Source organism: Hemibagrus wyckioides, linkage group LG01 (assembly GCF_019097595.1).
Source record: "Hemibagrus wyckioides isolate EC202008001 linkage group LG01, SWU_Hwy_1.0, whole genome shotgun sequence".
Taxonomy (NCBI): domain Eukaryota; kingdom Metazoa; phylum Chordata; class Actinopteri; order Siluriformes; family Bagridae; genus Hemibagrus; species Hemibagrus wyckioides.
Genome location: NC_080710.1, coordinates 6,031,265 through 6,059,144, shown reverse-complemented (window position 1 = coordinate 6,059,144; position 27,880 = coordinate 6,031,265). Strand labels below are relative to the sequence as shown.

General features: G+C 38.7%; 1 protein-coding gene across 4 annotated transcripts in view; it reads left to right on the top strand.

Moving 5' to 3' along the window:
• Window positions 1–27,880, top strand: part of triob (trio Rho guanine nucleotide exchange factor b) — a 107,909-nt gene that overhangs the window by 40,421 nt on the left and 39,608 nt on the right. For all 4 annotated transcript variants that reach the window (XM_058392956.1, XM_058392942.1, XM_058392950.1 and 1 more), the window contains 18 exons: window positions 5,459–5,650; window positions 8,625–8,756; window positions 9,522–9,752; window positions 11,064–11,186; window positions 12,002–12,193; window positions 14,673–14,842; window positions 15,137–15,311; window positions 17,836–18,031; window positions 18,888–19,054; window positions 19,404–19,523; window positions 19,842–20,033; window positions 22,498–22,647; window positions 23,508–23,622; window positions 23,760–23,875; window positions 25,394–25,516; window positions 25,906–26,097; window positions 26,269–26,384; window positions 26,648–26,714. In XM_058392956.1, coding sequence (XP_058248939.1) covers window positions 5,459–5,650; window positions 8,625–8,756; window positions 9,522–9,752; window positions 11,064–11,186; window positions 12,002–12,193; window positions 14,673–14,842; window positions 15,137–15,311; window positions 17,836–18,031; window positions 18,888–19,054; window positions 19,404–19,523; window positions 19,842–20,033; window positions 22,498–22,647; window positions 23,508–23,622; window positions 23,760–23,875; window positions 25,394–25,516; window positions 25,906–26,097; window positions 26,269–26,384; window positions 26,648–26,714 — 2,769 coding nt within the window. The remainder of the gene's footprint in view (window positions 1–5,458; window positions 5,651–8,624; window positions 8,757–9,521; window positions 9,753–11,063; window positions 11,187–12,001; window positions 12,194–14,672; window positions 14,843–15,136; window positions 15,312–17,835; window positions 18,032–18,887; window positions 19,055–19,403; window positions 19,524–19,841; window positions 20,034–22,497; window positions 22,648–23,507; window positions 23,623–23,759; window positions 23,876–25,393; window positions 25,517–25,905; window positions 26,098–26,268; window positions 26,385–26,647; window positions 26,715–27,880) is intronic.

The following is a 27,880-nucleotide window of genomic DNA, read 5'->3' as shown; positions in this document are numbered from 1 at the left end:
AGTTAATGCACTAAATTTCACTGGTGTGAAATTTTGTTATAACTTTCAAGCCTAGTTAGTTTTTCAGGCAACCCTAGCATAAAAGCATAAATTCAACCCTCAGGCAACCCTAGCATAAATTGGTGGCTCAAGTGGTTAAGGCTCTGGGTCGTTGACTGGATGATCAGGGGTTCAAGCCCCAGCACTGCCCAGTTGCCACTGTTGGGCCCTTGAGCAAGGCCCTTAACCCTCTCTGCTCCAGGGGTGCCATATCATGGCTGACCCTGTGCTCTGACCCCAACCTCCAAGGATGGGATATGCGAAGAAAGAATTTCACTGTGCTGTAATGTATATGTGACAAATAAAGGCTGTTTCGTTTCATTTTCGTTAAAAGCAAGTATCCTGGAGCTTTCACCTGCCTGATGGGATAGCAAAGAAATGCATTTGTCCTTTTGTGTTCATCTTCCCCTGGTCTCTTCCTTCTACCCCTTCAAACCCACCCCTACAATTAGCCTCAGCTGCATTGATTCACAATTCAATAGGCATTTTACGAGAACGCCAATGTTTATTCCATGGTTTATTGAATGTCTGGTTGCAACCTTTTCGATAGCTGAGCTTTAGACACTAATGACAGCAGAGGAAAGGGTTAAAAATGATTCCTTGTGTCCATTTGGTTACACTTTGTAGTCATAAGTACAGCCATTAAAAAAAACATCTCATTCTGCCTAAGGATCATACTGTAGCTGGATCCATAGATTATCTCATTTATTGGCATCTGTTGATTTCTTATTTGCCTTAATCTTTTACCACAGTGTATGATAGTCAACAGATATTAAAAAAAACTTAAATGTTGCTTGAAACATCCTGTTTCTTTGGAAAATTTAGAAATACTGTGTTGGACCCACCCCCTTTGCTCAGCCTCAATTCTTTGTGACATTTCTATTCCACAAGGCTTGGAAATGACGTGATTGCATGACATAATTGCTGCACATGTCATTTTTACTTACTAGGAGGCCATTAAAAGTACACTGGACTCATTGCCATGTTAATGGAACCGGTTTGAGATGACTTCTGCTTTGTGTCATGGAGTATGGTGAAAGTACCTATTATAAAATGGGGCAAATTGTGGCCATAAGGGGCCCAAGGTGTGACAAAAAAGGATTCCTCACATCATTAAACCCCCACCACCATCACCGATGTCGTCCGATGTGCTGTGCATTCTGACATGCTTTTTTTTCTCACCATGATTGTCAAGAGTGGTTATTTCAGTTACCGTAACCTTCCCGTCAGCTTAAACCAATCTGGCCATTGGTGTCTCTCATCAACAAGGTGTTTTAACCTACAGAACTGCCACTCACAGAAAGTTGAAAGTTTCTTGCACAATTCTGTGTAAAATTTTGAACTTGTTGTGCACAAAAATTTAGCAGTATAACAGCTCAATCAAATTCTCTAAGATCATATTTCCTGCTCATTCAGGTGTTTTAAGCATCTGCATGATTTTGTGTTTTTCCTTTCTGACACATGACTGGTTGTTTGGATAACTCCATGAATGAGTAAGAGTACAGGTGTTCCTAGTACAGTGACCGATGAGGGTATTTTCTTTTTCGAAGAAAGACTCTGTGATCTCTCATGCATGGGCCCCTTTCAATGACATTTTATACTCTTCAAAGGTTTCTAGGCATAAAACTATCAGTGTTCTATAAGAATCAATTTGCTTCACTGTCATTGAGCGTTTATTTATTCTTTTCACCCCATAAAATAGACAGGAGACTGTGCCCTCCTGTCATGCTTTCTTGGCTTGGCTCTGATGGTGTAATGTTATATATGTGGTTTTGCCAGAAAGTTATGCAAGGCCTCCTTCCTTACAGTAGAGTCGCTCTGTCGGAATTTCCCATTACTCTAGAAACGTTAAGCATTGTGGTCCCATAGTTGTCAAGCGTGTCTAACATGATTTGTCAAAGGTCTGGACTTCAGGGGAAGTCTAAATTATAAAATGAAATACATCAGTGTTTCAAAGTCTAGTACTGCACAGTGTTCTTTGATTCATCCATATAGAAAAATCTTTTGAAATTTTAGGTATTACCCTAAGGGATTCTAAAGGTAGATCCCTTAATTGTCCAAAGTACCATTTAAGAAAACATTTTTAAGAGTATACATCTTTTATTATATTTTACCATATAGTAAATACAGTATACTTTACTGATTACGTAATGGTCTCTATCCTAACTATCTTAACCTTAGCAATTTTGTTGTAGTGATTCATCATAAATATTTACTAATAATTAATAATAAGTGATCACTTCATGTTAATATAAATGATCACTTTGTTTTATTTAGCCTAAGTTTCATGATAATAGGAATTTTCAGCTGTAGGAGCAGTTAAGGTGAAATGTTACTGAAAATACTAATGCTGTGCTAATGCTCTAGAAACGTGCTGAGCATTACCTGGTGCCTTTAAAAATGCTTGGGATTTTTAACACATGACACATTATGAAATAAACTGTGTTTGTTTACTCAACTTTAGGGTTTAGGGTTAAGTGTTTAGTCATTGGCTCTATTGCAAGCTATGTAACCAATACAGCTACTACTAGCAAGCTAGTAATTAAAGTATTGTGCTTGTTTTGCTGCTCACCTAATAATGAATATTATAAAGGTTAATATACAGTAAATGTCCTGTATATTATATAAATAATATAATATAAATCTTTTGTTCCAGACACAATCTTTATAAGCTCTAGAAATGTAGAAAATTGTCTCTAGTAACTACAAAGCAGAATCCAAAAGTTTTAAAGCAAGTCGCCTTTAATAAAGCTCCCAAGAATCCTGTACATGTGTGGAATTAAAGCACGTGTCATTTGGTTGTACTGGTTCAGTCAGTTTCAACCTGACCAATCAAAAATAGCCCACCAGGCACAGATCTGAGCATTCATTGTATTGATTCTTACAAATGCCCCCGGGCTGGGTAATTACCCCAGTCTGAGGTAACAGTCTGGTAACCAGAGCTCCTGCACATGCTATCATTACATGTGCATTAGGGATTGAATGATATTAATTATTTAAGCTACAACTATACAATCGAGTATTACAATGTTGCTACGGTATCTGTTTATTTGGCATTCTGCACTTATTTGGAAAAGAGGACATTAAAAAAGATGTATAAAGTAAAATTTTTACTTCAATCCTAGTTCAGCATGAACTAGGATTCAACTCATGATTAACTATGCAATATCCAGTGACATTTATTACCAGGATTCAGAATAAACAGATAACATTGTTAACTTACCAGTCTTATTAATTGGTAACTAGATAACTTACACTCTTTCTTTAGAGTTTTATTCCTCCTTAAAATTTCTTGTTAATTGCTTTTAAATAAAATTAATTTTTGAAAGGAAACCTTTTGCTGCAAATTTCTCTGTAGACCCTATAAAGCTCACTCCAAAGCACACATTAATTTTTTTTTTAGTTACGTATTTTCACCTAGCTGAAGCCTTTTGTGTGCATTTGTTATGAAAAGACCAACTTTAATTGTACTTGTATCAACAACATGATACCATTAAAAAGGTTGGAGGATAAGTAAATAAAAACAAAATAAAAACATTATACTTAAATGGAAAATTTTCAAGTCAACAATTTTTCTGTTTTTTTTCCTGATTTAAATATTTTCTCTCTTGAAAGATAAATGTTGGATTTTTATAGAAATAAGATACATACGTAAGATAAGTACATAGTTATATTTGGGCACTAGAGAGAATATTTTTACTTGAAAATTGGCTAGCATGTTTGAAAAACACCTAGCCACAGAGGCTAGTCATTTTTGCCTGTGAGTTAAATGTGATCAGTATTAAAAATTTAAATATTGACATAAAACTCTCATATTTTTTTATCTAGTCTATGCTTGCTTAAAGGTTTTTTATGCAGGACCATAGAAGAGAAGGTTTTCTTGGGGGTTTCAAGTAGAACTCCTTTATAATGTGATGTTTGTTTTCTAATGCTGTGGATATGTCCACAAAATCTGTAGCAGGAACACAGGAGACAACATCTTTCCTTTACCCATAGCATTTATGATTTTTGACCCCTTTCACTGAAAATACTAGAGATAACAAAAAGACATCAATTCATCTGGCAGAAAGGCTACAAAGATACATTTACTTCTGGTAATTTGTCTGGAAGAAGTTAATTTTGCTTTGCTCTGAATTTGTCTATGAGAACACTGACTTTTACCTTATAGCGAATAGAAAACATGTGGATTGGACTGTGGCTTCTTAAATCTTTGTTTAGTAAAAAAATTAGATGGGTCGGACTTTCACCTTGCAATTTTCTTACTGTTTCTTGGTGAGCATCTTAGGGAAAAAATTGCTAGCAAGCATTTTGCATTTCTGTGTAATCAGTCAGGTTGTTCTTGGCTATCCTGTCCAAGCTATAATAATGTATATAATAGTGTTCCTATTTGGACTGAATTTCTTTGTTGACCTGGTAATTTTTTTTTTCCATTTCATTTTCAATAGTGTACTAATGTTCACTAAACCATGAGTTGATCAATAGTAAATACTTTATCTTGCACCTAAGTTGTTGTTTATTGATATATGCAGTATAAAATGAGTACAAGCTGTCTTCAGTACCAGGCATGAACTTTTTTGAAACAGTTTTATGAATTAAGATTTTATACCAACTTTACATTGATATTTTAATTTTATATTTTTAATCATTTATGGCTTTACCATGGATCCATCCTGTCAAAATATACAAGGATTTTGTGGTGACCCACTGAAATTTTCTTGTGAGCAATGTTGGCACATGTTTAGGGATTACATATAAAAGAACAAGTGACTGAATTCTGAACTTCTTACAGAGTTTGCCTTCCTGACCCGTGATGCATCAGATGTGGTAGAGTCCAGAAGGAGCTGCTCTCCTTCTGTCTGAGTGTGTGTGAGGAACAATCCCTGTTTTAGAGGTTTAAAGTGGAGCAACAGCTGGCAGGTCAAATAGGATTTTGACTTAAATTGACCAAATTTGAAGAACATGTACACTTTCTCTCATTTGTTATTAGAAGGTTCTTAACTATTACCTAGAGACATAAGCTGTCTCTAGGTATCTTTTTCTGTAAAGGGTTATCTCTTGAATGCTGTTCAGAAATCAAGCCTTTACCTATTTAAAGGTCTTTGAGGAGAAACTTTTATAGTTTAAAACAAAACTCTAACCAAGAGAAGAAGGTCACGCACTCAATCTGCTGCTTTCTGAAGGAAAGATGTAAGGTTTAAAGAGCACAAACTATATAAATTTCATGTTGATTCAAGTAGCTATTATGTGTTCCGATAAAATGTCATAATAATCCTTGTTTGGCTTATAAGGAGACACCTCACACCAGATCAAAGCGATATATGGAGACCCAACAGAAAGGATGAAATTGAAACCTTTAAAGTAATGAGACGAAAAAAAATCAGCTTGCATTCAGGAGTGTGTGTCTTGTGTTAATGTGCAGAACGTGTACGTGAATATCAGCCGCATCGTAGCAGTGGGCAAGCGGCTCCTGGAGGGTGGTCACTACGCAGCAATGCAGATCCAGCAGCTCTCAGCGCAGCTTGAGCGAGAGTGGAAAGCCTTCGCTTCAGCACTGGATGAGAGAAGCGCTATGCTGGAGATGTCGGCCAGCTTCCACCAGAAAGCAGACCAGGTAGGGCAAAAATACAGGTTTTACTTAATTACAAGGTGTCAGGTTCATCAGTGCACTATTGGATAGATAGATAGATAGATAGATAGATAGATAGATAGATAGATAGATAGATAGATAGATAGATAGATAGATAGATAGATAGATAGATAGATAGATAGATAGATAGATAGATAGATAGATAGATAGATAGATAGATAGATAGACTGCTTCCAGCAGTATCCATAAGCACAGGCAATAAGGTAATAAATAAAATAAGCTAGGAATATAACAAAAATATTAAATACCCATATTTAAGGGTAATAATAAAAAACAAAACAAAAAACAAAATATAATAAAAATATAACAAAATATAACAAATTACCTATAATACAATTAATATAACAAAAAATAAATAAATAGAGAGATTTAAAGGTAATATGAGATAAGTAATATGCAAAAACAAGAATTTGAAGGAACAGACATAATGAGGTAACTCTGTATGTATTAGGTAACAACTGGGTATTTGCAAAAACAGCGTGCAAACCACAGTGTATGGTGCGTAGCATATAGTTTGTTGTACAGTCCAGGACAGAGTGTGGTGTCAGCACTGACTCCGAGGTGGAGTTAAAGACTTCCATGGGCGGTGACAGCATCCTGTCACTGAAACTGCTCCTCTGTCTGGATATGATGTTGTACAGTGAATGAAGTGGATTGTCCATGATGGACAGGAGCCTGCTCAGCGCCCGTCTCTCTGCCACTGATGTCAGGCTGTCCAGTACTGAGCCCACAATCGAGCTTGTCTTCCTCACCAGCTTGTCCAGACGTGAGGTGTCCTTCTTCTTGATGCTGCCTCCCCAGCACACTGCTGCATAGAAGAGGGCACTCGCCACAACAGTCTGATAGAACATCTGCAGCAGCTTTTTGCAGATGTTAAAGGACGCCAGCCTTCTAAGGAAGTACAGCCAGCTCTGTCCTCTCTTGCACAGCGCGTCTGTGTTGGCAGTCCAGTCCATTTTATCATCCAGCTGTACTCAAGGTATTTGTAGGTCTTGACAAACTCCACACAGTGACCGCTGATGGTCACAGGCTCCGTTTGAGGCGTGGTCCACCACCATCTCCCTGATCTTTGTTGTGTTGAGGTGCAGATGGTTACAGTCGTGCAACGAAGTCCTGTTTTCAGTTTTCTGTACACATAGTGTTTACACTGACCTAACCAAAGCCCAAAAAAAGTGAATCTTCAGAGCAATGATTCAGAGGTGCCAAGATATGTTTTTATTATTGATTTTGTTTCCAGCTCAGAGCTCACTCACTGAAGGAAGGAAGCAGGTTTTGAAAGATAAATTTCTACATGAATTGGACTGGTCAGCCAATAGAAATTTACATTTTATTTATATTTCTGCCATTTGGCAGATGCCCTTATCCAGAGTGACTTATATTTTTATCTCATTTAAATGCATGCAACTGAGCAATTGATGGTTAAGGGCCTTGCTCAGGGGCATAGCCATGGCAGTTTGGTGGATCTGGGGTAGTCTAGCACCTTAACCACTAAGCTACCACATCCCCCAAGTGGAAATCAAGTGGGTGGGACTCTTTGTTTAGTTAAAAAAAAGAAAGAAACATTAGTCAAACTTTTTAATTTTATCCCTTTTTGCTGGGGGAAAAACATTAGCTATCTCATCCATTGACAAATGCTAGGATTTAGGAGGTAAAATTCTGTTGTTGTTTTTTTCTCTTTCTGCCTGCGAAGACTTTCTGGTTAACACAGCTGACACTTATTAAGGATAATAAGTAAAGCAATTGTTGAGTTTGCACCCCCCATATTGGGGCTGAAAATCTTTTTACAATTTATCATAAATAAAAGGAATTTATAGCAAGTTGTGTTTGTATTTAATGTTTTGAAAGTGTATATTTAAATCATCATATTTATACTATGATTTAAGATATCTGTAATTTAATTGGCATTATTTTTACTAATACTAGAATGGTAATGTCTTTTACTATTATTATTATTATTATTATTATTATTATTATTATTTTTATTATTATTATTGAATTTTTTCAAAGAAATGCACATGCTGGTAATTACATTTAATTTTTTACTCATTACAATTCCAGACTTAACCAAAACTCCTTAACCAGACAAAACAAATAAAACAAAAGTGTCAAAATGAGAAATATACGTTTGGGTTTAAGTCTCTTGCTTTTGTTTAATGATGAAAATATTTATATCATATCCAGAAAGAAAGATTCAAAACATCCTTTTGTTTTGACTGTGAACACCTTAACATTGACTATCTGAACATTTTTGTCTGTTAAAAGGAACATCTGTGAAACAGCAATTTATTCCAAAAGATTCCTGTTTTTTTTTTTTTTGTCTTCATTTGGTCGTAAGGGTGTGCAAACTTTTGCACTTCCCTGTAACCTGTAAGACAAAGGACAGTTTTCCTTCAAGTCATCCTTAAGCTTTATGTAGTTTAGATAAGTAGAGAGGTTTTCTTAGAGCAGTGTGTCTGTAAAAAGAAAAAAAAAGCTTTTGGGTGTGTGTTACACGCTCCAGATAGAGAGAGTGAAAGCGAGAAAAACAGTGAAAAAGAGAGCAACACTCTCTCGTCTCCTCTTTTATCATCCTCTTTGAACAGTAATTGCTTGTTGTCAGCAGCGTAATTAGGTTGATGTGCTCTTTGTTCTTCTTCCCATTTAAAAAAAAAAAGAAGAAAAGATAGGCTTTCATACAGTAGACGTATGAGTCTCTGCTAGATGGATGGATAAAAGGATGGATGGATGGATCTTTGCTTTTTTTTTGTCGTGATCAAATATTACATTTGTCGTAACAAAGCTCAAGGTTTTGGCCAAATCTCCATTTTTATTCTTGCACAATGCTCAACAGGAATTCGTTTTGTGCTCAACGCAATGCCTTTTATTTCAAATGAAACTTTTAAGTGGCAGTGTGTGTTTTTGTTAATAGTGGTAATTTTTTCGTTATCTTCTGTCCCAGTACCTGAGTAATGTAGAGTCATGGTGTAAGGCATGTGGTGAGGGTGAACTCCCCTCAGAGCTTCAGGACCTGGAAGATACCATTCACCATCACCAAGGACTTTACGAACACGTCACAACTGCTTACTCCGAGGTACAGATTCTTTTAGCTTCCTTCTGTGTTTTATGTTTTTTTTTTTTTTTTACTATTGCTAGTTGTGATAGGACCATTCTGACCCCATCTCAACACATCACTCATGTCACGTTGTTTTACTTCGACTCTTTTGGCTGTTTTTTAGCTAGCAAAGCAAGATAACTTCTAGCTACAGCGGATATCAGAAGGTTTAAACCCTGTTGGAAATTGCTGTGATATAAAAAGAAAAAAATTAAACCAAGATAAATCATGTTAGATCTGATTACTAGCAAGAAAATTAAACTGAAAAGAAAAAATATGAAAAAGAAGAAAAACTGTAACCTGTTTTTTTGGGTAAGAGTTTACCTGAAAAGTTTTATACCAGTCTTCCTTTGCTCTAAAAACCGCTCCAGGTCTATTAAATTGAAGTGATCTCAAGCCTGTTGAATGTTGTAAACAGATAAGACCAAGAAAAACAAGTGAAAGAACACTGTACCCACATTGTAGCATGATGGTGGCAGCATCGTTCTAGGGAGATGCTAGGGAGGTTTAACAGGAACCTTTGGAATGACTTGAAGATGGCTATGCAGGAAGATTTGAATATAAATATTTTTAAATTCACAAAAATTTATGAAGGTGGTAGGCTCTAACCCAAAAGAAAGGGGTGTACATATTTATGCAGCCAGCTTATTCTACATGTTTCATTTTTTTTCCTAATATTGTAGATTTAAAATTGGAAAAGCCTAATGGTTTTGTAGGAATTTTACAGAATCCATGTTTCTACAGGTGAGTCAAGATGGGAAAGCACTACTGGACAAACTCCAGCGCCCTTTGACTCAAGGCAGCGCCGATTCGTTAACAGCATCGGCCAACTACTCCAAGGCGGTGAACCACGTCCTGGACATCATCCACGAGGTGCTGCATCACCAGCGGCAGCTGGAGAACATCTGGCAGCACCGCAAACTCCGTCTGCACCAGCGCCTGCAGCTCTGCGTCTTTCAACAAGATGTCCAACAGGTACGCCGCCATCCAGTCAACCTTCATGCAAAGTCGTTTCAATTAATTTGAATTAATTAATAAATCTGTAGCATTTGGGAATGCCATCATCCTTGGTAGAACAATACCATTCTTAGACAATATTTCATAACATTTGATCTAATGAACATTCAAAAAGAATTCACAAGCTGCCTGCCGTGTTTGTAGACAAAGTAGCTACATAGCTACTGTATAGAGCGCACAAAGCTCTTGTCTGGTCAGGGTTTCTGTGTGTGTATTTTTGTGTGTATTACATCAGGAACACTCTGTGTGGAATAATGACACTCTGTGACACTCCATGAGTGAGATTCGGATCAAATCATCAAAAACTGCTTGTGCCTCCCCAAAAAAAAAAGAAAAAAAAAAGCAGTTTTAGCCCACTTCTTAGGTCTCTTATTTCTCTTACTTTTTCAGTTCTTTCAGTTCCACCTCAACATTCAGTTACAAACACATACATGTGCTCCTTAAAGGTTGGGTTGCCATGGTAACTTTGTTCAGCAGGCTTATTACATCAAGGGTATGCCCCGTAAAATAATAGGCAGGCGAAGGGGTCCCCCATGCAACACATCTGTACAGCAAATGGTCTCCTTCTCCACTTTCGTATTAATACACCATGCACAACACACACACACACACATACATACACATGGAAACGTTCAGAACGCCATATGCCAGATTAAAGGTGCTATAGTGCTATAGTGAATAGAGCACTGGGGCTGTATTCACAAAAAGGAGCTTTTGAGATGAAGCCTTTAATACAGAAAGAATAAATCGCAAAATATTAAGCAGTAAGAAAAAATTTAGCGTTAATCTGTCTCGTGCAAGAGTGTGATGTGTTGATTATTCGGGTTGTTGAAGGAAGCCATAGGCACTGTGACTCTAGTCATTAATGTACACTTCAGGGGATGTCGTTATTGGAAAATAATCAAGGTCACGATGGTCTGCTTCATGACATAAGGCATCACACCACTCTGTCCTTCAGTGTTAACAAATGTCTCCTTAATGTCTCCTATCTTAAACACAACACATTTCCATACACATGATACGGCACACAGCTTCACTAGCCCATAAAAGTCCCAGACTGAGCATTTTGTAGGTTCAAAACGATGTGGTCTGAAATCAAACTAGATGGATACCGACTTCACTGCAAGCTTTTTTTCATCTCACAAGAGGCTCATATTTTGCTCACAGGAGCCCCCTAGTGGTTCTTCTTCTTCTTCTTCTTCTTCTTCTTCTTCTGCTTATTATTATTATATTAATATTTCTCCTACTATCTCCTGCTTCTTCCATCAGGTCCTGGACTGGATCGAGAATCACGGCGAGGCTTTTCTCAGCAAGCACACAGGAGTGGGGAAGTCCCTGCACCGAGCACGAGCTCTGCAGAAACGCCATGAAGATTTTGAAGAGGTGGCACAGGTGAGGAGAAAAACCAAATCATCCACAGAAACATGCAGAATTCCACATAAAGCTCAGAGTTGAGGAATTATGCTAACCTTTATTTGCCATTGCATCATGGTACTATTTGGTACATATACACATGAGGTCATTTGGCAAACGTCAATTTTAAACCGTGCTCTATACATCTACAATGTTTGTCTTCCTTTTTTTTCCCTTGAAAGAACCCATGTTGAATTGTCTTGCATGCCTGCCTTCCCTAAGTTTAACTTAGACTAAAGTACTGGCACCCTTGGATGTCTTCATTAGGTTAGGGTCATACATTAACATAAATTATTAACATAAATTAATAAAAACATTTTTAAAAAATATTCATTTTTTAGAAGTGGAGTTATTCCTATATTGTTTCCAATTAATTAAGAGAATTCATCTTGCTTCATCCAAAGTGATTTGTATGCACCAGACTTTGTAATTACGTCCCTGCTTGTAAATACAACTTCCCAGTAGCACAACTTGAGTAAACAACAGATCTGGAGACAGAGCCCATGTCAAAACTGTAGTCACTACATCAACAACTGTAATCCTATTCTTCGTATAAATGATTAAAATATTATAAAAAAAAATTGTCACACCAGGATATGTCTTTGCTCTGAATTTACTGAAGAAAAAAGTAGTTATCTAGTGTAAATCTAACTAAAATTAAAAATGTTATGCCAAGCAACATTTTATTAATTACCAAGAACTTGATGTGAATGCAACCAAAAGGAAGTAAAAGCGAAGTCAATGAAGGTCCATTAAAAGTTTGTATCACTTGAGTCTGTTCGGATCTTTTTCAGAATACATACACTAATGCTGACAAACTGCTGGAGGCGGCCGAACAGCTGGCTCAGACCGGCGAGTGTGACCCGGAGGAGATCTACCAGGCTGCCCATCAGTTGCAGGACCGCATTCAGGACTTTGTGAGGCGCGTGGAGCAGAGAAAAGTCCTCCTGGACATGTCCGTGGCTTTCCATACTCATGGCAAAGAGGTGCGTTTCTGTGATCAAGACACTGTTCAGTTCAGAAGCAACAAATTTTGTATTCTGGCTTAAAGTGAGCAATACTTTGGTATTTTCTTTCTGACCAGAGACATCTATTGATCTCCATTAAATAATACTGGTTAATTGGTGTTGACCCTGTTCTTCCATGATTGTTTTGATGCATCTTTGTATATATGTCTGGATCTGTGGTCTGCTTTAAGGCCAGCTAGTTTACATCAGCAGTCATCTTTTCTGGTTTTATACCAAACATTTTAGCCAAATATTTCAGAATTGCATGCTAACATTTTTTAATGAAGCTAGCTGTGTGAGAGCTATTGAAATGTAGAATCAATATTATACTATTACCCTATTTATAGTGTAACTAGCTCCATTTGCAGAGCCAAAATCTCCCCCCTTCTTTCCAAAACTGTGGTCCATTGAAGTCGGTTGGAGTGTTGATAGACCCTGGACTCCTGCCCTTGGTTGTGTTCGTAGTCCGCACGCATTAGCGAAGATAATTGCGTCGCATAAGCGATGCCATAGTAAATAGCATAAAATAACACTTATCCTAATGCGCCCATATGGCACAAGGTTAGCCATCTGCTATCTGCAGGATAGAGACTAGCACAGGCTTCCAGTTCATGACTGTGGGATGGACATAGCGAGAGGTTGAGATGGAAATGGAATAAGGGAAGAAGGAAAAAAAAGCTTTCGCCAGACTTGCTGGGACTCGAGCTCCACTTTCCTTGGCATGCCAGTACAGGCAGATGGCAACAGCACCAGGAAAGCTGAGTTTCCCTCCCATCACTTCTATCTCGTCAGCCTTGTATCTGTGTGTCCTTTTATCCATTTTATATCTTGGAGTCTGTCTGGCCCTTTTAAAGCTGCTGGGTTTAGAAATAAAAAATTAAAGCATGCAACAACAACAATGAATTCTATTTTCCATCATACAACATTCCCAGAGCCATTCATTTTCAATAGACGCCCTTACAGTTATTAGACAATTCAGAATTTTTAGATAAACATATCTTCAGTAGCTATACTTTCCATACAGTTAATAAACCTCTCATTGCTTCCTTCAGACATTACTATACAGTGGCAGACACCCAGAGCAACTTACTAGCAATTTAACTCATTTATACACTACCAGTCAAAAGTTTGGACACACCTTCTAATTCCATGGTCTTTCCTGATATTTATTTCTTTCTACATTGTAAAACAATGATTGTAATCTTGTTTGAACAGTTGATATTGAGATATGTCTGCTACTGATGCTCTGTAAAGCCTTCATAACGGCTCTAATCTGAGGTGCTGTTAATTGGTGATTTCTGAGGCTGGTAACTCTAAATGAACTTCTCCTCTGCAGCAGAGGTAAGTTTTGGTCTTGCTTTACTGGGATGGTCTTCATGTGAGCCAGTTCATCATGGTGCTTGATGGGTTTTGCAAATGCACTTGACAATACTGTTCTTGCAAGAACTATTCCAGAACACCTGACCTTCGTGTCTTAAAATAACAACTGACTGTTTTTTGTTGTCATTACATATGGATTACTTAAGTCCATGTGTGTTATTTCATAGTTTCGAAATCTCCAGTATTGTTCTAGAATGTAGAAAATAAATCCCTAAACAAAAAACATTGAATTAAAAGGTGTGTCCAAACGTTTGACTGGTAGTGTATATCTGAGCAGTTGAAGGTTAAGGGCCTTGCTCAAAAGACCAGCAGTGGCATTTGAACTCACAACCATCTACCAATGTCTTAGCCACTGAGCTACCACTTCCCTGCTAATGTGCCGCCATTGTGTTCTTCTCTTTTATTGGATAGAACCCATGAGCTCTGAGAGATGACACTGTGGTCTTGCAATTCAGAGTTCTACCATTTGGGAGTCTTGTCAGTAAATGTATCAGATAACCATCTACTGTCTCAGAAAGATGGCATTCAGTCAATGTAGCCCATGACTAACCTTTGACATTTTTTTCTATTTTCTGATTGCCATTTCCTCACCAAAAACTGGCATCCACCATCATTGTTCAGCAGCTTAGCAGATTAATGAAATAGCACCGATAGTTAAACCCTCAGTGGCTGGATTAGTTACTTGGCCAGGAATGGAACCTGACCTGTAGCACTTTGTATTCTTTGGCTATTCATTTTAAAAATATAGAGAAAGCATCGGCAGTAATTTGTTGTGCCATGACATACTAAGTCCATAAACTATCATGCTTCCAAAAGGTCATGTCATGGTGTTCATAAGCTTAGACTCCAGCACCTGTATGCCAAGTAAGCTTGGCAAGGTAATTAGATCCTGAAGATCGATGCCAGAAAAGTGCACAATAGATATTGGAAAATACCCACGGCCTGAGGGCAGAGCCTCCCATACCTGGATTCTTATCAATGTATCTTACTCAAGGCCAATTTACAGACGTTAACAGTTTGCAAAACAAAGGTGACAACAGCAAAAATGACTAGCTTTTTTTTTATTTATTTTGTCCAGCTGTGGACATGGTTGGAGGAGCTGCAGAAGGAGCTGCTGGATGATGTGTATGCCGAGTCGGTAGAGGCCGTGCAGGATCTGATCAAGCGTTTTGGGCAGCAGCAGCAGACCACACTGCAGTTTACCGTCAACGTCATCAAAGAGGGCGAGGAGCTCATTCAACAGCTCAGGTACTGAAATGTCAGTGAAAGAGCTATACCACAGTGCTGCTGAATTCGCAATGATTCCATAGTAACAGCTTATTCATTTACTGCATACTGTCTTGCTCTCCCTCAGCTTCAGGGGTTTCCTCTGGTTACTCTGGGTTCCTCCTCCAGTGTGGTGTGTGTGTGCTTATGTCCTGTGGTGGACTGGCACCTTGTTCAGGGTGTCTCCAACCTGGGATAGGACTCTGGGACCCTGGGCAGGATAAGCAGTTCAGAAAATGGTAGATTTTTAACCCATGCCATTTTTCTCATCTACAGAGACTCCGCAATCTCCAGTAACAAAACTCCGCACAACAGCTCGATGGCACACATTGAAAGTGTGCTGCAGCAGCTGGACGAGGCTCAGGCTCGCATGGAAGAGCTCTTTCAGGAGAGGAAGATCAAACTGGAGCTGTTCCTCCAGCTGCGCATTTTCGAGAGGGACGCCATTGACGTGAGTTCCTTCAGTTCAGCTCACTGCTTGCTGAAAATCATACCAGAGGCAAGAACTACAGTCCATTGACCAGCCAGGTCAAATAAACAAAGTAAACAAAATAAACATCTAAACAGTATTGTATGTTGCAAAGGAATAGTTCTAGATGAATGCAAAATGGTTTCCATGAGCACGGTTCATCAGCTTCTAGAATAGCCCTTCATCCTGTGCTTTATATTATTTTGCATTTTATTTTATAGATATTGAGTATGGACAGTTATTTGTTAATTGGCAATTATAGGATACATCCATCTAGGATCATGCCTTTAATTTAAGGTAAAGTAAAAAAAAAAAAAAAAAGTTAAATGATGGATGTTAGCCAAAGTGAGTCTAGGAGATTTCAATATCACCCACGACACCTGATCTACAACCAATGTAACCTGATCCCTGTAAAACATGCTGCTTATTAGTGGCTGGGGTAATGTCACCTAATACCAGGTGCTATCGTTTTCATAAACGAGTTCATAGCCAGAGCAATGGAGTCATCAGCCAGGTCCTTTGGTAACAGGAGTAACTTTTGAGTCAGGAATGAGAAGGTGAATGGTCTTTCCTGAAAATACCTGAACATCGTATAACGGAAGTTAAGTGAAGAGTTGGGTGGGAAGCGCCCATCAGTGACAGCACTAGGGTGTGTGGGTGTGTGTGTCCTGAAACACTCCCTTTGCTCGCGTTCTTCCTGACTTCTGCTCCTGTGTCCAACCACTGCTTCCAACTTAACACTCCAAGAAAAAGAAGACACGAAGATGTTTCTTTTCATTCAAGGTGGGAGTCATCTCGAGGTAATTTTCTTCAGGTACTTCTAGGCAGAGCAGATCTGTGCCCAGGAATATTTTCTAATGTCATGTTGTGAATCTGTCTGTATCTGTCGTACGTAACATATTAACGTTATTGTTGCGCAAAGCCGAATGATTCATAAGACAGGGTTTATGGTGATAAAGAACATTGTGTTTCATATGAGGCTGTGTTTCAGGACTGTGTGTGTGTGTGTGTGTGAGAGAGAGAGAGAGAGAGAGACAGAGAGAGAGAGAGAGAGATTTGGCAATGAGACAGCTGGCTGAGGTTATCATGTTTAATGTCACTCCCTTTTTATTTTTGCTTGTGAGCTTTTTGCTAGCACAGAAGCTCAAAATGAGTCAAAATATTTTTTTTTAATGTAACCCCTTAAATGATTTTCTTCACTCCTGAGATGCACCGGAAATATAAAATACTCAGAATGAATAAAAAAGAATTAGCAACTTCCACTACAAGGCTCAAACACCATTTTGTTTCTAAAACTTATGTGGTAATTATTAGCTATTAGCCAGTGAGCTAATATCTAACCAGAAAAGCATAAAATAACTGCTAACAAATATGTATAGCTAATATGTGAGCTAATAACAAATAATAATAATAATAATAATAATAATAATAATAATAATAAAAAAAAACATTACGGGCAGAAACATATAGTCAATTGTTAAACTGTGTGGTCTAACTTGCTAATTGCAAAGTAAATAAACTTGAACAGAATTTTTTCCATCTAACCCTCTACCGCCATCTTGTGGTGTGGCATCTGTACAAAGCAGTCTTATTCATCACGGCTGCCCCAGTTTTATACGGATTTAAAAATGCTAATATTTTTAGTGGAGGACTTATAGCAACTGTGTCTCATCCCCATGGAGGAGGTGTGGCCTCTGTGTCTAATTCCATTTACAGGAGGTGTGGCCTCTATCTTAGTCCATGTGAGGAGGTGTGGCCTCTCTATCTATTTCTAAACAAGGAGGTGTGGCCTGTGTATCTGTTAGTAAAAGTCAAAATCATTGATTTCTCTGTGTCTGTTAGACAATGTAAAGGGGGTGTGACCTGTGTATCTGTTAATCAAATTGAAAGAGGTGTGGCCTCATCTGTCTGTGAAATTCCAGAAAGCATGACGACTCAGGCTGGAAAAGTGAAGGAGGCATGGCTTCTATGATTGTGAAAGTTACGTTCATTTCGTGTCAGTTGGCATTTTAAAAAAAGTTTAACTTCTGTGTCTGTCAGTCAGTGTTAAGGAGGCGTGGCTTCTGTGTCTTTGAAAGTGAAGAAGGTGTGGCTTCTGTGTCTTTCAGTCATAGTCAAAATGTGGGAGTCGTGGCTTCTGTGTATCTTAAAGTGAAGGAAGTGTAGCTTCTGTGTCTTTCGGTCAAAATGTGGGAGGCATGGCTTCTGCGTATTTCAGAGTAAAGGAGGTGTGGCTTCGATTGCAGTATAGATGAAGGAGGTGTTGCCTTTATCTCAACTAGTCTATGAAAGAGGTGTGGCTTCATGTATTGATTTCAGAAGTGTCTCAGAAGGAGAGGAACTGTCTCAGAAGGTACACACTCCTAATTAGCATCACAGCAGTTGAACACACACACACACAATATTATACTGGAGACAGTACTTAAGTTTCTCATGCTCATTTAGGCCTCTTGTGTGTGTTTGTGTGTGTGTGTTTGTGTGTGTGTGCTTGTGTGTGTGTTTGTAGGTGATCTCAGACCTGGAGTCGTGGAGTGATGAATTGTCCCAGCAGCTTGGTGAGTTTGACACTGAGGAATTGACTGTGGCTGAGCAGAGACTTCAGCAGCATGCAGAAAAAGCGCTCACTATGAACAACCTGACGTTCCACGCCATCCACCAGGGCCAGGAGCTGCTGCAGTATGTCACTGAAGTGCAGGCCTCAGGTGGGTCTGTGTGTCGTACTCACACACACACACACACACACACACTTTTGTCTTTTTTAGTATTAAATATTAATGGCATTAGGAATGGACTAGGTATAATTACTCTATTGTGTTTTTACGATGTATGTATGTATGTGTCGGTGTGTGTATGTGTGTGTGTGAGTATGAGAATGAGGGTTAACCTAGTAGGCTTAAGAGGGGGTGGAGCAGCTAACACTAATGCTATACACCAAAGCCAGCTCACACAGCGGGAGCAGACTAACACACTGCTGTAATCCTGTAGAAATCACTAGACATTCTGCTCTGGCTGCCTAACACACTCGCTCCCTCCCTTTCACACGCACACACACATACACACACACACACATTTAAAATCTGTATAGCACACATAAGACAGTTGAATTGGAGCGAAACCAATTTTTATCAGACATCTCAGTGGCACACGCATGCACACACACACACACACCTAATAGAATTGCAATGGTGGAGTCAGCTCAGAGTTTCAGCCCGATGCAGTTCTTGGTTGCAGGAGTGAAATGTGAGTACAGTCTTATTTGTGTGTGTGTGTGTGTGTGTGCGTGTGCGTGTGTGTGTGTACTGCAGAATTGCATCTTGTCCTTTGGTATTTGTCTGATGTTTGATTTTAGTGCAGTTCCACTATAGGAGAAATCTGTTTTATCAGATTTTCATAAACCTTTTGACCTATAATCATTATAATTATTTATAATAAGAAAATAATAATGTGTACTGATTAAACATTTATTCCTCTTATATTACAGCAAATTGTCAATGATTATAAGTGTAATATATTAATGAATGATTCTCTCTCTCTCTCACTCTCTCTCTCTCTCTCTAGGTATAGAGTTGTTGTGCGATCGGGATGTGGACATGGCCACACGTGTTCAGGATCTGCTGGACTTCCTGCATGAGAAGCAGCAGGAGCTGGACGCAGCGGCTGAGCATCACCGCCGTCACCTGGAGCAGTGTGTCCAGCTGCGCCACCTACAGGCTGAGGTCAAACAGGTAACACACACATTCCTACAAAAAACACTATATGTATATAGTGTGTACTAACACTTTACACATACAAGTCATTAATCTTTGCAGGTTCTGGCTCAAGATCTTTGCAGAAAAATAAAAACATTTGTAGTGTATCATGTTAATCATGTTTCATTAGTTTTTAAAACTGATGAAGAAACTTTGGCATTGGTATCAACTTTAATTTTAAGCAGCGGGTTAAAGTAATAGTGATATAAAAATGTTTTTAAAAATCTATGCTGTAGTACCAATTTAGTACACTATGAGTAGTGTCAGGTCTTAAACAGGTGTGTGTGTGTATTTGTGTGTGTGTGTGTGCATGTGTGTGTTGCAGGTCCTGGGATGGATCCGTAACGGTGAGTCCATGCTGAATGCCGGCCTGATCACAGCCAGTTCTCTGCAGGAGGCCGAGCAGCTACAGAGGGAACACGAGCAGTTCCAGCATGCCATCGAGGTTCACACACACACACACACACACACACACACACGCTTTTATGTGCTTCTGAAAAGTGTGAAAGATGTTATATAATAATAATAATAATAATAATAATAATAATAGACTTTCATTAGAGCATTTTATGATGATAGGTACTGTACATAAAAAACATACACATTTTAACATACAAGACTTAGCAGTTGTTCCTGGATGTTATACTGTAGAAATGCCACAATAATGCAGTTTACATAATGATCCTTGCTGACTAATGCACTAGCTCTTGAGTCCTAGTGAAATGTGCATTGCAATTCTTCCCTGTCCTTGTCTGGGCTGTAGAAGACACACCAGAGCGCACTGCAGGTGCAGCAGAAGGCTGAGGCTATGCTGCAGGCGGCTCACTATGACAGCGAGACCATCCGCGAGTGTGCTGAGAAGGTGGCATCTCACTGGCAGCAGCTCATGCTCAAGATGGAAGACCGACTCAAACTGGTCAATGCTTCTGTGGCCTTCTACAAAACCTCAGAGCAGGTGAAGGGACAAGTGAACAAGTAAACAAGGCTGCGTATACACTTATACAAACATCTATAGATCATTCTATAAACAAAGAAAAGATGGTGCAAATTTAGGACAAAATCTCAAAATAGGTGAAGGAACAAGAGGACTAAGGGAGCAGGGTGGCAAGTTAAGAGTTAATGAGAAGAGAATGAAGAAGAAGGGAATTTTGTTATAATGCAAACACATACCTACAAACCCTTTATTTTAGTGCTGGAAAGAGTTGAAAGTGAGAGGGGGTGAGTGATCGGACCAAGGACCAAGTTAGAATTCATGTACACCAAGGAACAATGGTGCAATCTGTAAAAATCACCAAGGAAGCAAGGGTACATGGGAAGAAGGGAATAAGGGAGCAAATTAGAGTAAATAATTCTGCAGACCTTCTCAGCATTTAAGGGAACAGGAAAGCAAGGATGCAACCAGGTGCAGTCTTAGGAGCCATACTAGTCTAAAATTCACCACTGGTTTGAACAAGGGAACAATTGGCACCTCAGAGGCAATGTGAGACAATACACCAAGCTAGCAACTAGGAAATGAGGGAACAAGGGGGCAAAGGCCAGTGGAATAAGGAAACGAAGGTGCAGTCTTTGGTACCATACTATTTCAACATTCACTAAGCAAGTAAGGGGACAAGGGAATGACTGTTCAAGTGTGCAGTCTTAGGAGCCATACTACTACACCAAGCAGGTCTTCACCAAGCAAGTAAAGCTAACAAGGGGACACATTTGAGGAGTTCTGAGTCATGTGCTACAAGATTCACCAAGCCAGTAGAGGACAAAGTAAAGAGAAAAGAAGGGGACAAGGTAGTGAGAGGGATCACTGGAGTCATACTCCTACAATGTTCATCAAGCAAACAAGGTCACATGGGAATGAGGGACCAAGGGAACAGGGGAACAAAGGAACAAGCGTGCTCTCTTGAGAGTGATAAGAATGAAGAGGTACAAGGGGACAAGCTAATTAGGGAACAAGGGTGCGGGCTTAGGAGACATACTACTGCAACATTGACCGAACAAGGGGACAAGAGAAATAAGGGAACAAGGTAATGAGGGAACAAGGGTGCAGGATTAGGAGACATACTACTGCAACATTGACCAAGCAAGGAGACAAGGTAATTAGGGAACAAGGGTGCGGGCTTAGGAGACATACTACTGCAACATTGACCGAACAAGGGGACAAGAGAAATAAGGGAACAAGGTAATGAGGGAACAAGGGTGCGGGCTTAGGAGACATACTACTGCAACATTGACCGAACAAGGGGACAAGAGAAATAAGGGAACAAGGTAATGAGGGAACAAGGGTGCGGGCTTAGGAGACATACTACTGCAACATTGACCGAACAAGGGGACAAGAGAAATAAGGGAACAAGGTAATGAGGGAACAAGGGTGCGGGCTTAGGAGACATACTACTGCAACATTGACCGAACAAGGGGACAAGAGAAATAAGGGAACAAGGTAATGAGGGAACAAGGGTGCAGGATTAGGAGACATACTACTGCAACATTGACCAAGCAAGGGGACAAGGTAATGAGGGAACAAGGGTGCAGACTTAGGAGACATACTACTGCAACATTGACCAAGCAAGGGGACAAGAGAATTAAGGGGACAAGGTAATGAGGGAACACAGGTGCAGGCTTAATACAGTAGACACACTACTGCAACTTTGACCAACCAAGGTGACAAGAGAATTAAGGGTCCAAGAAGACAAATAATTAGGGAACAAGGGTAGAGGCTTAGGAGACATACTACTGCAACGTTGACCGAACAAGGTGACGAGAAATAAGGGGACAAGGTAATGAGGGAACAAGGGTGCAGGCTTAGGAGACATACTACTGCAACATTGACCAAGCAAGGGGACAAGGTAATGAGGGAACAAGGGTGCAGGTTTAGGAGACATACTACTGCAACTTTGACCGAACAAGGTGACAAGAGAATTAAGGGAACAAGAGGACAAGGTAAAGAGGGAAGAAGGGTACAGGATTAGGAGACATACTACTGCAACTTTGATTAAGCAAGGGGACAAGGAAATAATAGCATATTTGTATGAACTTATGCAGACTCATACTGTTACAATGTTCACCAGGGGAACAAGGTTACAAGGGTGGCATTTTAGGACAAAGAAGTATATGAATCCTCAGAAGAAACACAGGAAATAGGTTAGATGCATGAAACTCACAAAGGAAACTAGGACACAGAGGGGAGAATAAGGGGGGAATTGTGGTCTTAAGTGTCCTACTACTTCAGCATTCATCAAACAACCAAGTGGACAAGGGATTGAGGAAACAAGGGTGCAGAGTTAGTAGGGACATGTTTCTACAAATGGTACAGACAAGAGTACAAAGTTTGGAGGTATGTTACAACAAAACCTTATCAGCAAATAAGGGAAGAAGGAAGGTAAATCTCAGGCTTGGTTTATAATGTGTGTGTGTATGTGTGTTTTTAGGTGTGCAGTGTGTTAGAGAGTCTGGAGCAGGAGTACAAGCGGGAAGAGGACTGGTGCGGTGGATCCGATAAGCTCGGGCCCAACTCTGAGTCGGATCACGTGACCCCGATGATCAGCAAACACCTGGAGCAGAAGGAGGCCTTCCTCAAGGTGCAGTTAGATGCACAGACACACACATTAAAATTGTAGATGATTATGATCGTTAGTTAGCTAGCTAGCCAACGTAGTCCATTTACTCGGGAATATTAGCTAACAAGGTTAACTATGATGTTGAGTTATATATTAAAGGAAAAGTCTAGTGAAAAGTAGTGTCCAAGATCTACTTTATGATCAAATTGTGGTTTCCTACATTATCTACAATACTGTTCTTGCTAATAGTGATGCAGTGTGATTAAGCCCTTGCTAAATGTCATCTCCACCTAATAATTGTGATGCAGCAGCACTCTGTCTCACCTCCTTTTGTGAATTCTCTGCTTAAACAATTCAGCGTCAACTTTTATGCTAACACCATCATCCATCAACACCATCACACTCGTGGTCTCTCAGGTTGCTAATGAGTCTCTGCTCATGTTTGAACTTTTGCTTTCTTTGCTACTTCTACTTTGTATTTCTTATTAATATGTTAAAAATCACTGGAAAATAGTGAGTAAAAAACTAATCTTTATCTCTGGGAACAAATATTTGATTCAGAAAAAATTAAATAAATTAGCTTTTATTACTTTGTTTATTTGTATTAAACATGTTATATATATAAAATGTATTGTTTATTAGTATTATATATTTCTGTTTTAAATTGGATATGTTTTACATTTAAAAAAACTTTTTACTGTTCCCAATAATAAATTCATTTATTAATTAATTAATTATTCTGACCTTATTTATTTATTTATTTATTTATTTATTTATTTCAATAGGGAAATGGATTTTGAATTAATCAATAAATAAATTCCTTTATTTTTCTTGACCAGAAAATATCTATAAAAATTAAAGCCCTATTTTTTCCCTTGCAGGCATGCACGTTGGCACGACGCAATGCAGACGTGTTTATGAAGTACCTGCACAGGAACAGTGTGAACATGCCGGGCATGCTGGCACAGATCAAAGCTCCTGAACAGCAAGTCAAGAGTAAGCGCTTCACACACACACACACACACACACACACACACACACACTGTGTAGCAAAGGGTACAGTGAATGAGATCTGTTAGTGACCATAATGTGTATGTTTGTGTGTGCATGTATGTGTGTGTGCATGTGTGTAGATATCCTGAATGAGCTGCTGCAAAGGGAGAACAGAGTTCTTCACTTCTGGACGATGAGGAAGAGGAGGCTTGACCAGTGCCAGCAGTATGTGGTGTTTGAGCGCAGTGCAAAGCAGGTCAGCACACACACACACACACACACCCAGACACACAGATATTTTGGCAAATGACCAACTTAATGCTGAAACTACGTATGTAGTGTTTAGTTACTGTTGCTATGGTAATGTAATTTGTTTCCTGTTTTCCTATTATGCCACCAAATTAATAATTGTATTGTTGTATTTCTTCTCATGACCTTCCCGTTTCTGCTAAAATAATATTTCACAAAAACACACCTAATGATAGGACATCGCAAACTAATCAATTATTTAAGCTTTTATTTCGCGCTTTTTGAAGGAGTCTCCAGTGTCAAAGGAAACTATTGGGTTAAAGAGGCAAAGGGTTTTACGCTTTGTGGTTCCTCAGTAACAATTGGATTCATTTCAGTAAAATGCTAGAGAACGATTGTTTAATTATAACTGAAAGATAAATACATTTTGAGTTTAATTTAATGCAAACTGCAAAAATGTCAATAAACATTGATTCATATCAGTCAGATTGATATATTGAGGCTGAATATCATAAATATTCCTAATATACCTAATATACACTTGTTTTTTTTATTCTCACAATATATTTAAATTAAAAAATGTAGGTCATGATATTCTACTATGTAAATGTTTTGGAATTGTAGTAATTATGGATCGCAGCGATCCGGGAATAGGCATGTTCTACACGGGAACCGTCTCCACCGCAGCTACAATTACAGGCCCTGTATTTAAGGCATGGATAATTATAGCTGAGGAAATTCTCTCCGTTCTGAACACACACACACACACACACACACACAATCATGCATGTTTACTTAGTTTAGTTTCTACTCTTCTTACTTGGAATTGATTCATATTTCATACAATCAGGCTTTATTGGCTATAAGTATGATATCACTAATGAGCTCTTGACTTTGCAGATACACTATACTCTTTATCTTCTTAGGTTTTTTATTTATTTATTTATAAATGCCTTTGGTATTGTGTTGCTTAATTAGCTTTTATTTTTACATTCAATTTTTATTTATTTATTTATTTATTTATTTATTTATTATTTTCCCTTTTAAATGAGTCAGAGGTTATGCTGTAATTTTTTATAAGCTGTTTTTTGTTTTTTTTCCCCTTTTTTGGTCTTATTATGACTTTTTTTCTTAATACTGTAGCTGGACACATTGTCATAATTCTTTAGTGAATACCTCAGATTATTCAAAATATATTTTCACTACATTATTATTGTAGAATGCACAGGTTATTGAGGGTGTACAACATTGCAAATTCAAAGGTAAATATAGTATTAGCATTTGTAATAATAAATGCTAATAATAACACATGTCTGTGTAACAAACTAGGAATTAATGTATTATTGTGTATTGTTATTATTATTATTATTATTATTATTATTACTATTATTATTATTATTGTATTCTGATACAGTATTGTGTGTAGGCTGAGAGCTCCCTCTACTGGACACCTAAAAATCTCTCTCACACACACACACACACAAATACACACACACACACACACACTCATTTTCCTCTGTTTTAGGCTCTGGAGTGGATCCACGATACAGGCGAGTTCTACTTGTCCACACACACGTCAACAGGCTCCAGCATCCACCACACACAGGAACTGCTGAAGGAGCATGAGGAGTTTCAGATCACAGCCAAGGTGTGTGTGTGTGTGTGTGTGTGTTAATGAGGCCAATTATATCAGCTTCATGACATCAGCCATTAATTCATCAATTGAACTGAAAACTGGAAGATTACCATTGAGACAAGGGAAGATAGGAGTAGAAATGGACAATCAAATCAAAGTGAAACACAAAACAGGTGAACACATTAGGGTCATAAACCTGTGATAAGACATGGCGGAGCCTCTGAAATCAAAACAAATGCACATGGCAGTGATAAACATAAGCACATGACATGTGATATGAACGATAATCCAAGCAACATTTGAACAAGTCATGAGATTTCGTTTTTTAGACTTGCCAGAAAGCAGGCTGAAGCTGTAGAGTCAGCGAGTGTCTCTCACTCTCGTTCTCCTCGTCTCTCTAGCAAACCAAAGAGCGGGTGAAGCTGCTGATCCAGCTGGCAGACGGCTTTTGTGAAAAGGGCCACTCCCATGCGGGCGAGATCAAGAAATGGGTGGTATCAGTGGACAAGCGCTACCGCGACTTCTCACTCCGTATGGACAAATACCGCTGCTGTCTGGAAAAAGCGCTGGGGATATCCTCTGATTCCAACAAGGTGATTAGGACACGTGATTTGTGTGTGTGTGTGTGTGTGTGGAAAGATGTGCATGGTAATGATGTAACCTGTGAAATAGACATACTGTATCTATATTGTGTAGCCTGCTGTAGTAAATAAAGGATTCCAATTATTTTATTTTCTATGCATTAAAAACATATGTATCCGCAGAGTAAAGACCTGCAGCTGGACATCATTTCAGCAAGCGCGCCTGGAGCTGAGGTCAAGCTCCGAGACGCCAATCATGAGCTCAACGAGGAGAAGCGCAAGTCGGCTCGGCGAAAAGAGTACGTCTGATTTAACACGCACACACACACACACACACACACCAAGAACTCAATAAGTCCTGAAATAGACACACTCCCATATCCGCTGAAAGGAACCCGGACATGGATCTGTATAATTTTCTAACCACAGTAGTTCAGCTCTTAAATACAGAGCCTTTCCCAGAGCAGTTGTATCGTATTTTTAAAGACACACACACACTTGTCTAACAAATCTTGTGTGTACATTATGTTGTATGGTTGTGTTTGTGTCTCCTGCATAATAGGTTCATAATGGCTGAGCTGATCCAGACAGAGAAGGCCTATGTCAGAGACCTGCGCGAGTGCATGGACGTGAGTACAGCTAGGTTCTTAGCAGTGTCTGTTTTTAAAGAAGTTAGCATGGGTTTTAAAGAAACTAGCATTTACACATACATCCTCAAGACTGAAGAACTGAAGATTAGCATAATCAACCCTGTTACAAAAAAAAAAGTCATTAGATCCATTGGTCTTGCAAAATAATTGAGCATACGTCTGAATATTAGTAAGAAATTCTAGGAAAAAACAATCCGCTAGGAAAGAACAAGCATAGACCAAAAAATGATACTCCTGATACATACTGTTATCTGAAAGACTCATTTTGACTAGCATCGGCTAACAAATAAGCTAGCTTATTCCTTATTCCAGCTTCTTAGCATTTACACTTTTAGCAAAAGTACCATCATAGTATAGTGAGGAAATATATTAGTGTACTTCAGCTGCATGCCAAAAAAAATCATTAAAAATGAAGATATATATATTATTGTTAATGGGATCCTAATACACTTCACACTGTTATCTGAAACATTCTCTAGTTAGCTGCAGGCTAGCAAATGCTCTTAGCCCATAGATTTAATTTGTCGACCCAGTCAAAGTAACAAGCACAGATTAAGAACCATGTTGTCCTGAGAAGTGTCCGAACTCTGTCCTGCAAAAGGACGATCATACTTAATACTAGCATGTTCAACCCTAAACTAGCAAGTTCCAGTTTCCAGGAAAATGACTATTGTACTCCTGCTTTGTTTTTTAAGAAGCTAGTTATTAGACAGCTAGACTAGACTTTATTTTCCTAGAAAAAGAGTTAATTACTTCAGCCTCTTAACCAAAGCGTGCCTTGTTGTCCAAAGAACTATTAGATCTCCAAGTACTGCAAAAGGATGAGCATACTTTATTATATTTGATTAAAAAAATAGCATACCACCCAAATGTTAGAAGAAATATAATCACATTCAACCAAATCAAATTCATATTTTATTTGTCACATACGAAATCATGCACAGTACGACCTGTAGTGAAATGCTTTTTACGAAAGAATTTAAAGTGAACCATGCCAAGAGAACTATATTTACAATACTTGGACATGTTATTTTAAAGGTGCTAATAAAGATCCACTTGAAATGAAAGATCACCAGACCCAGTTTGGCTAGCAAAAGAACTAGCATACTTTCCTGAAGGCTAGGAAATGCACTAGGTCAGTCCAG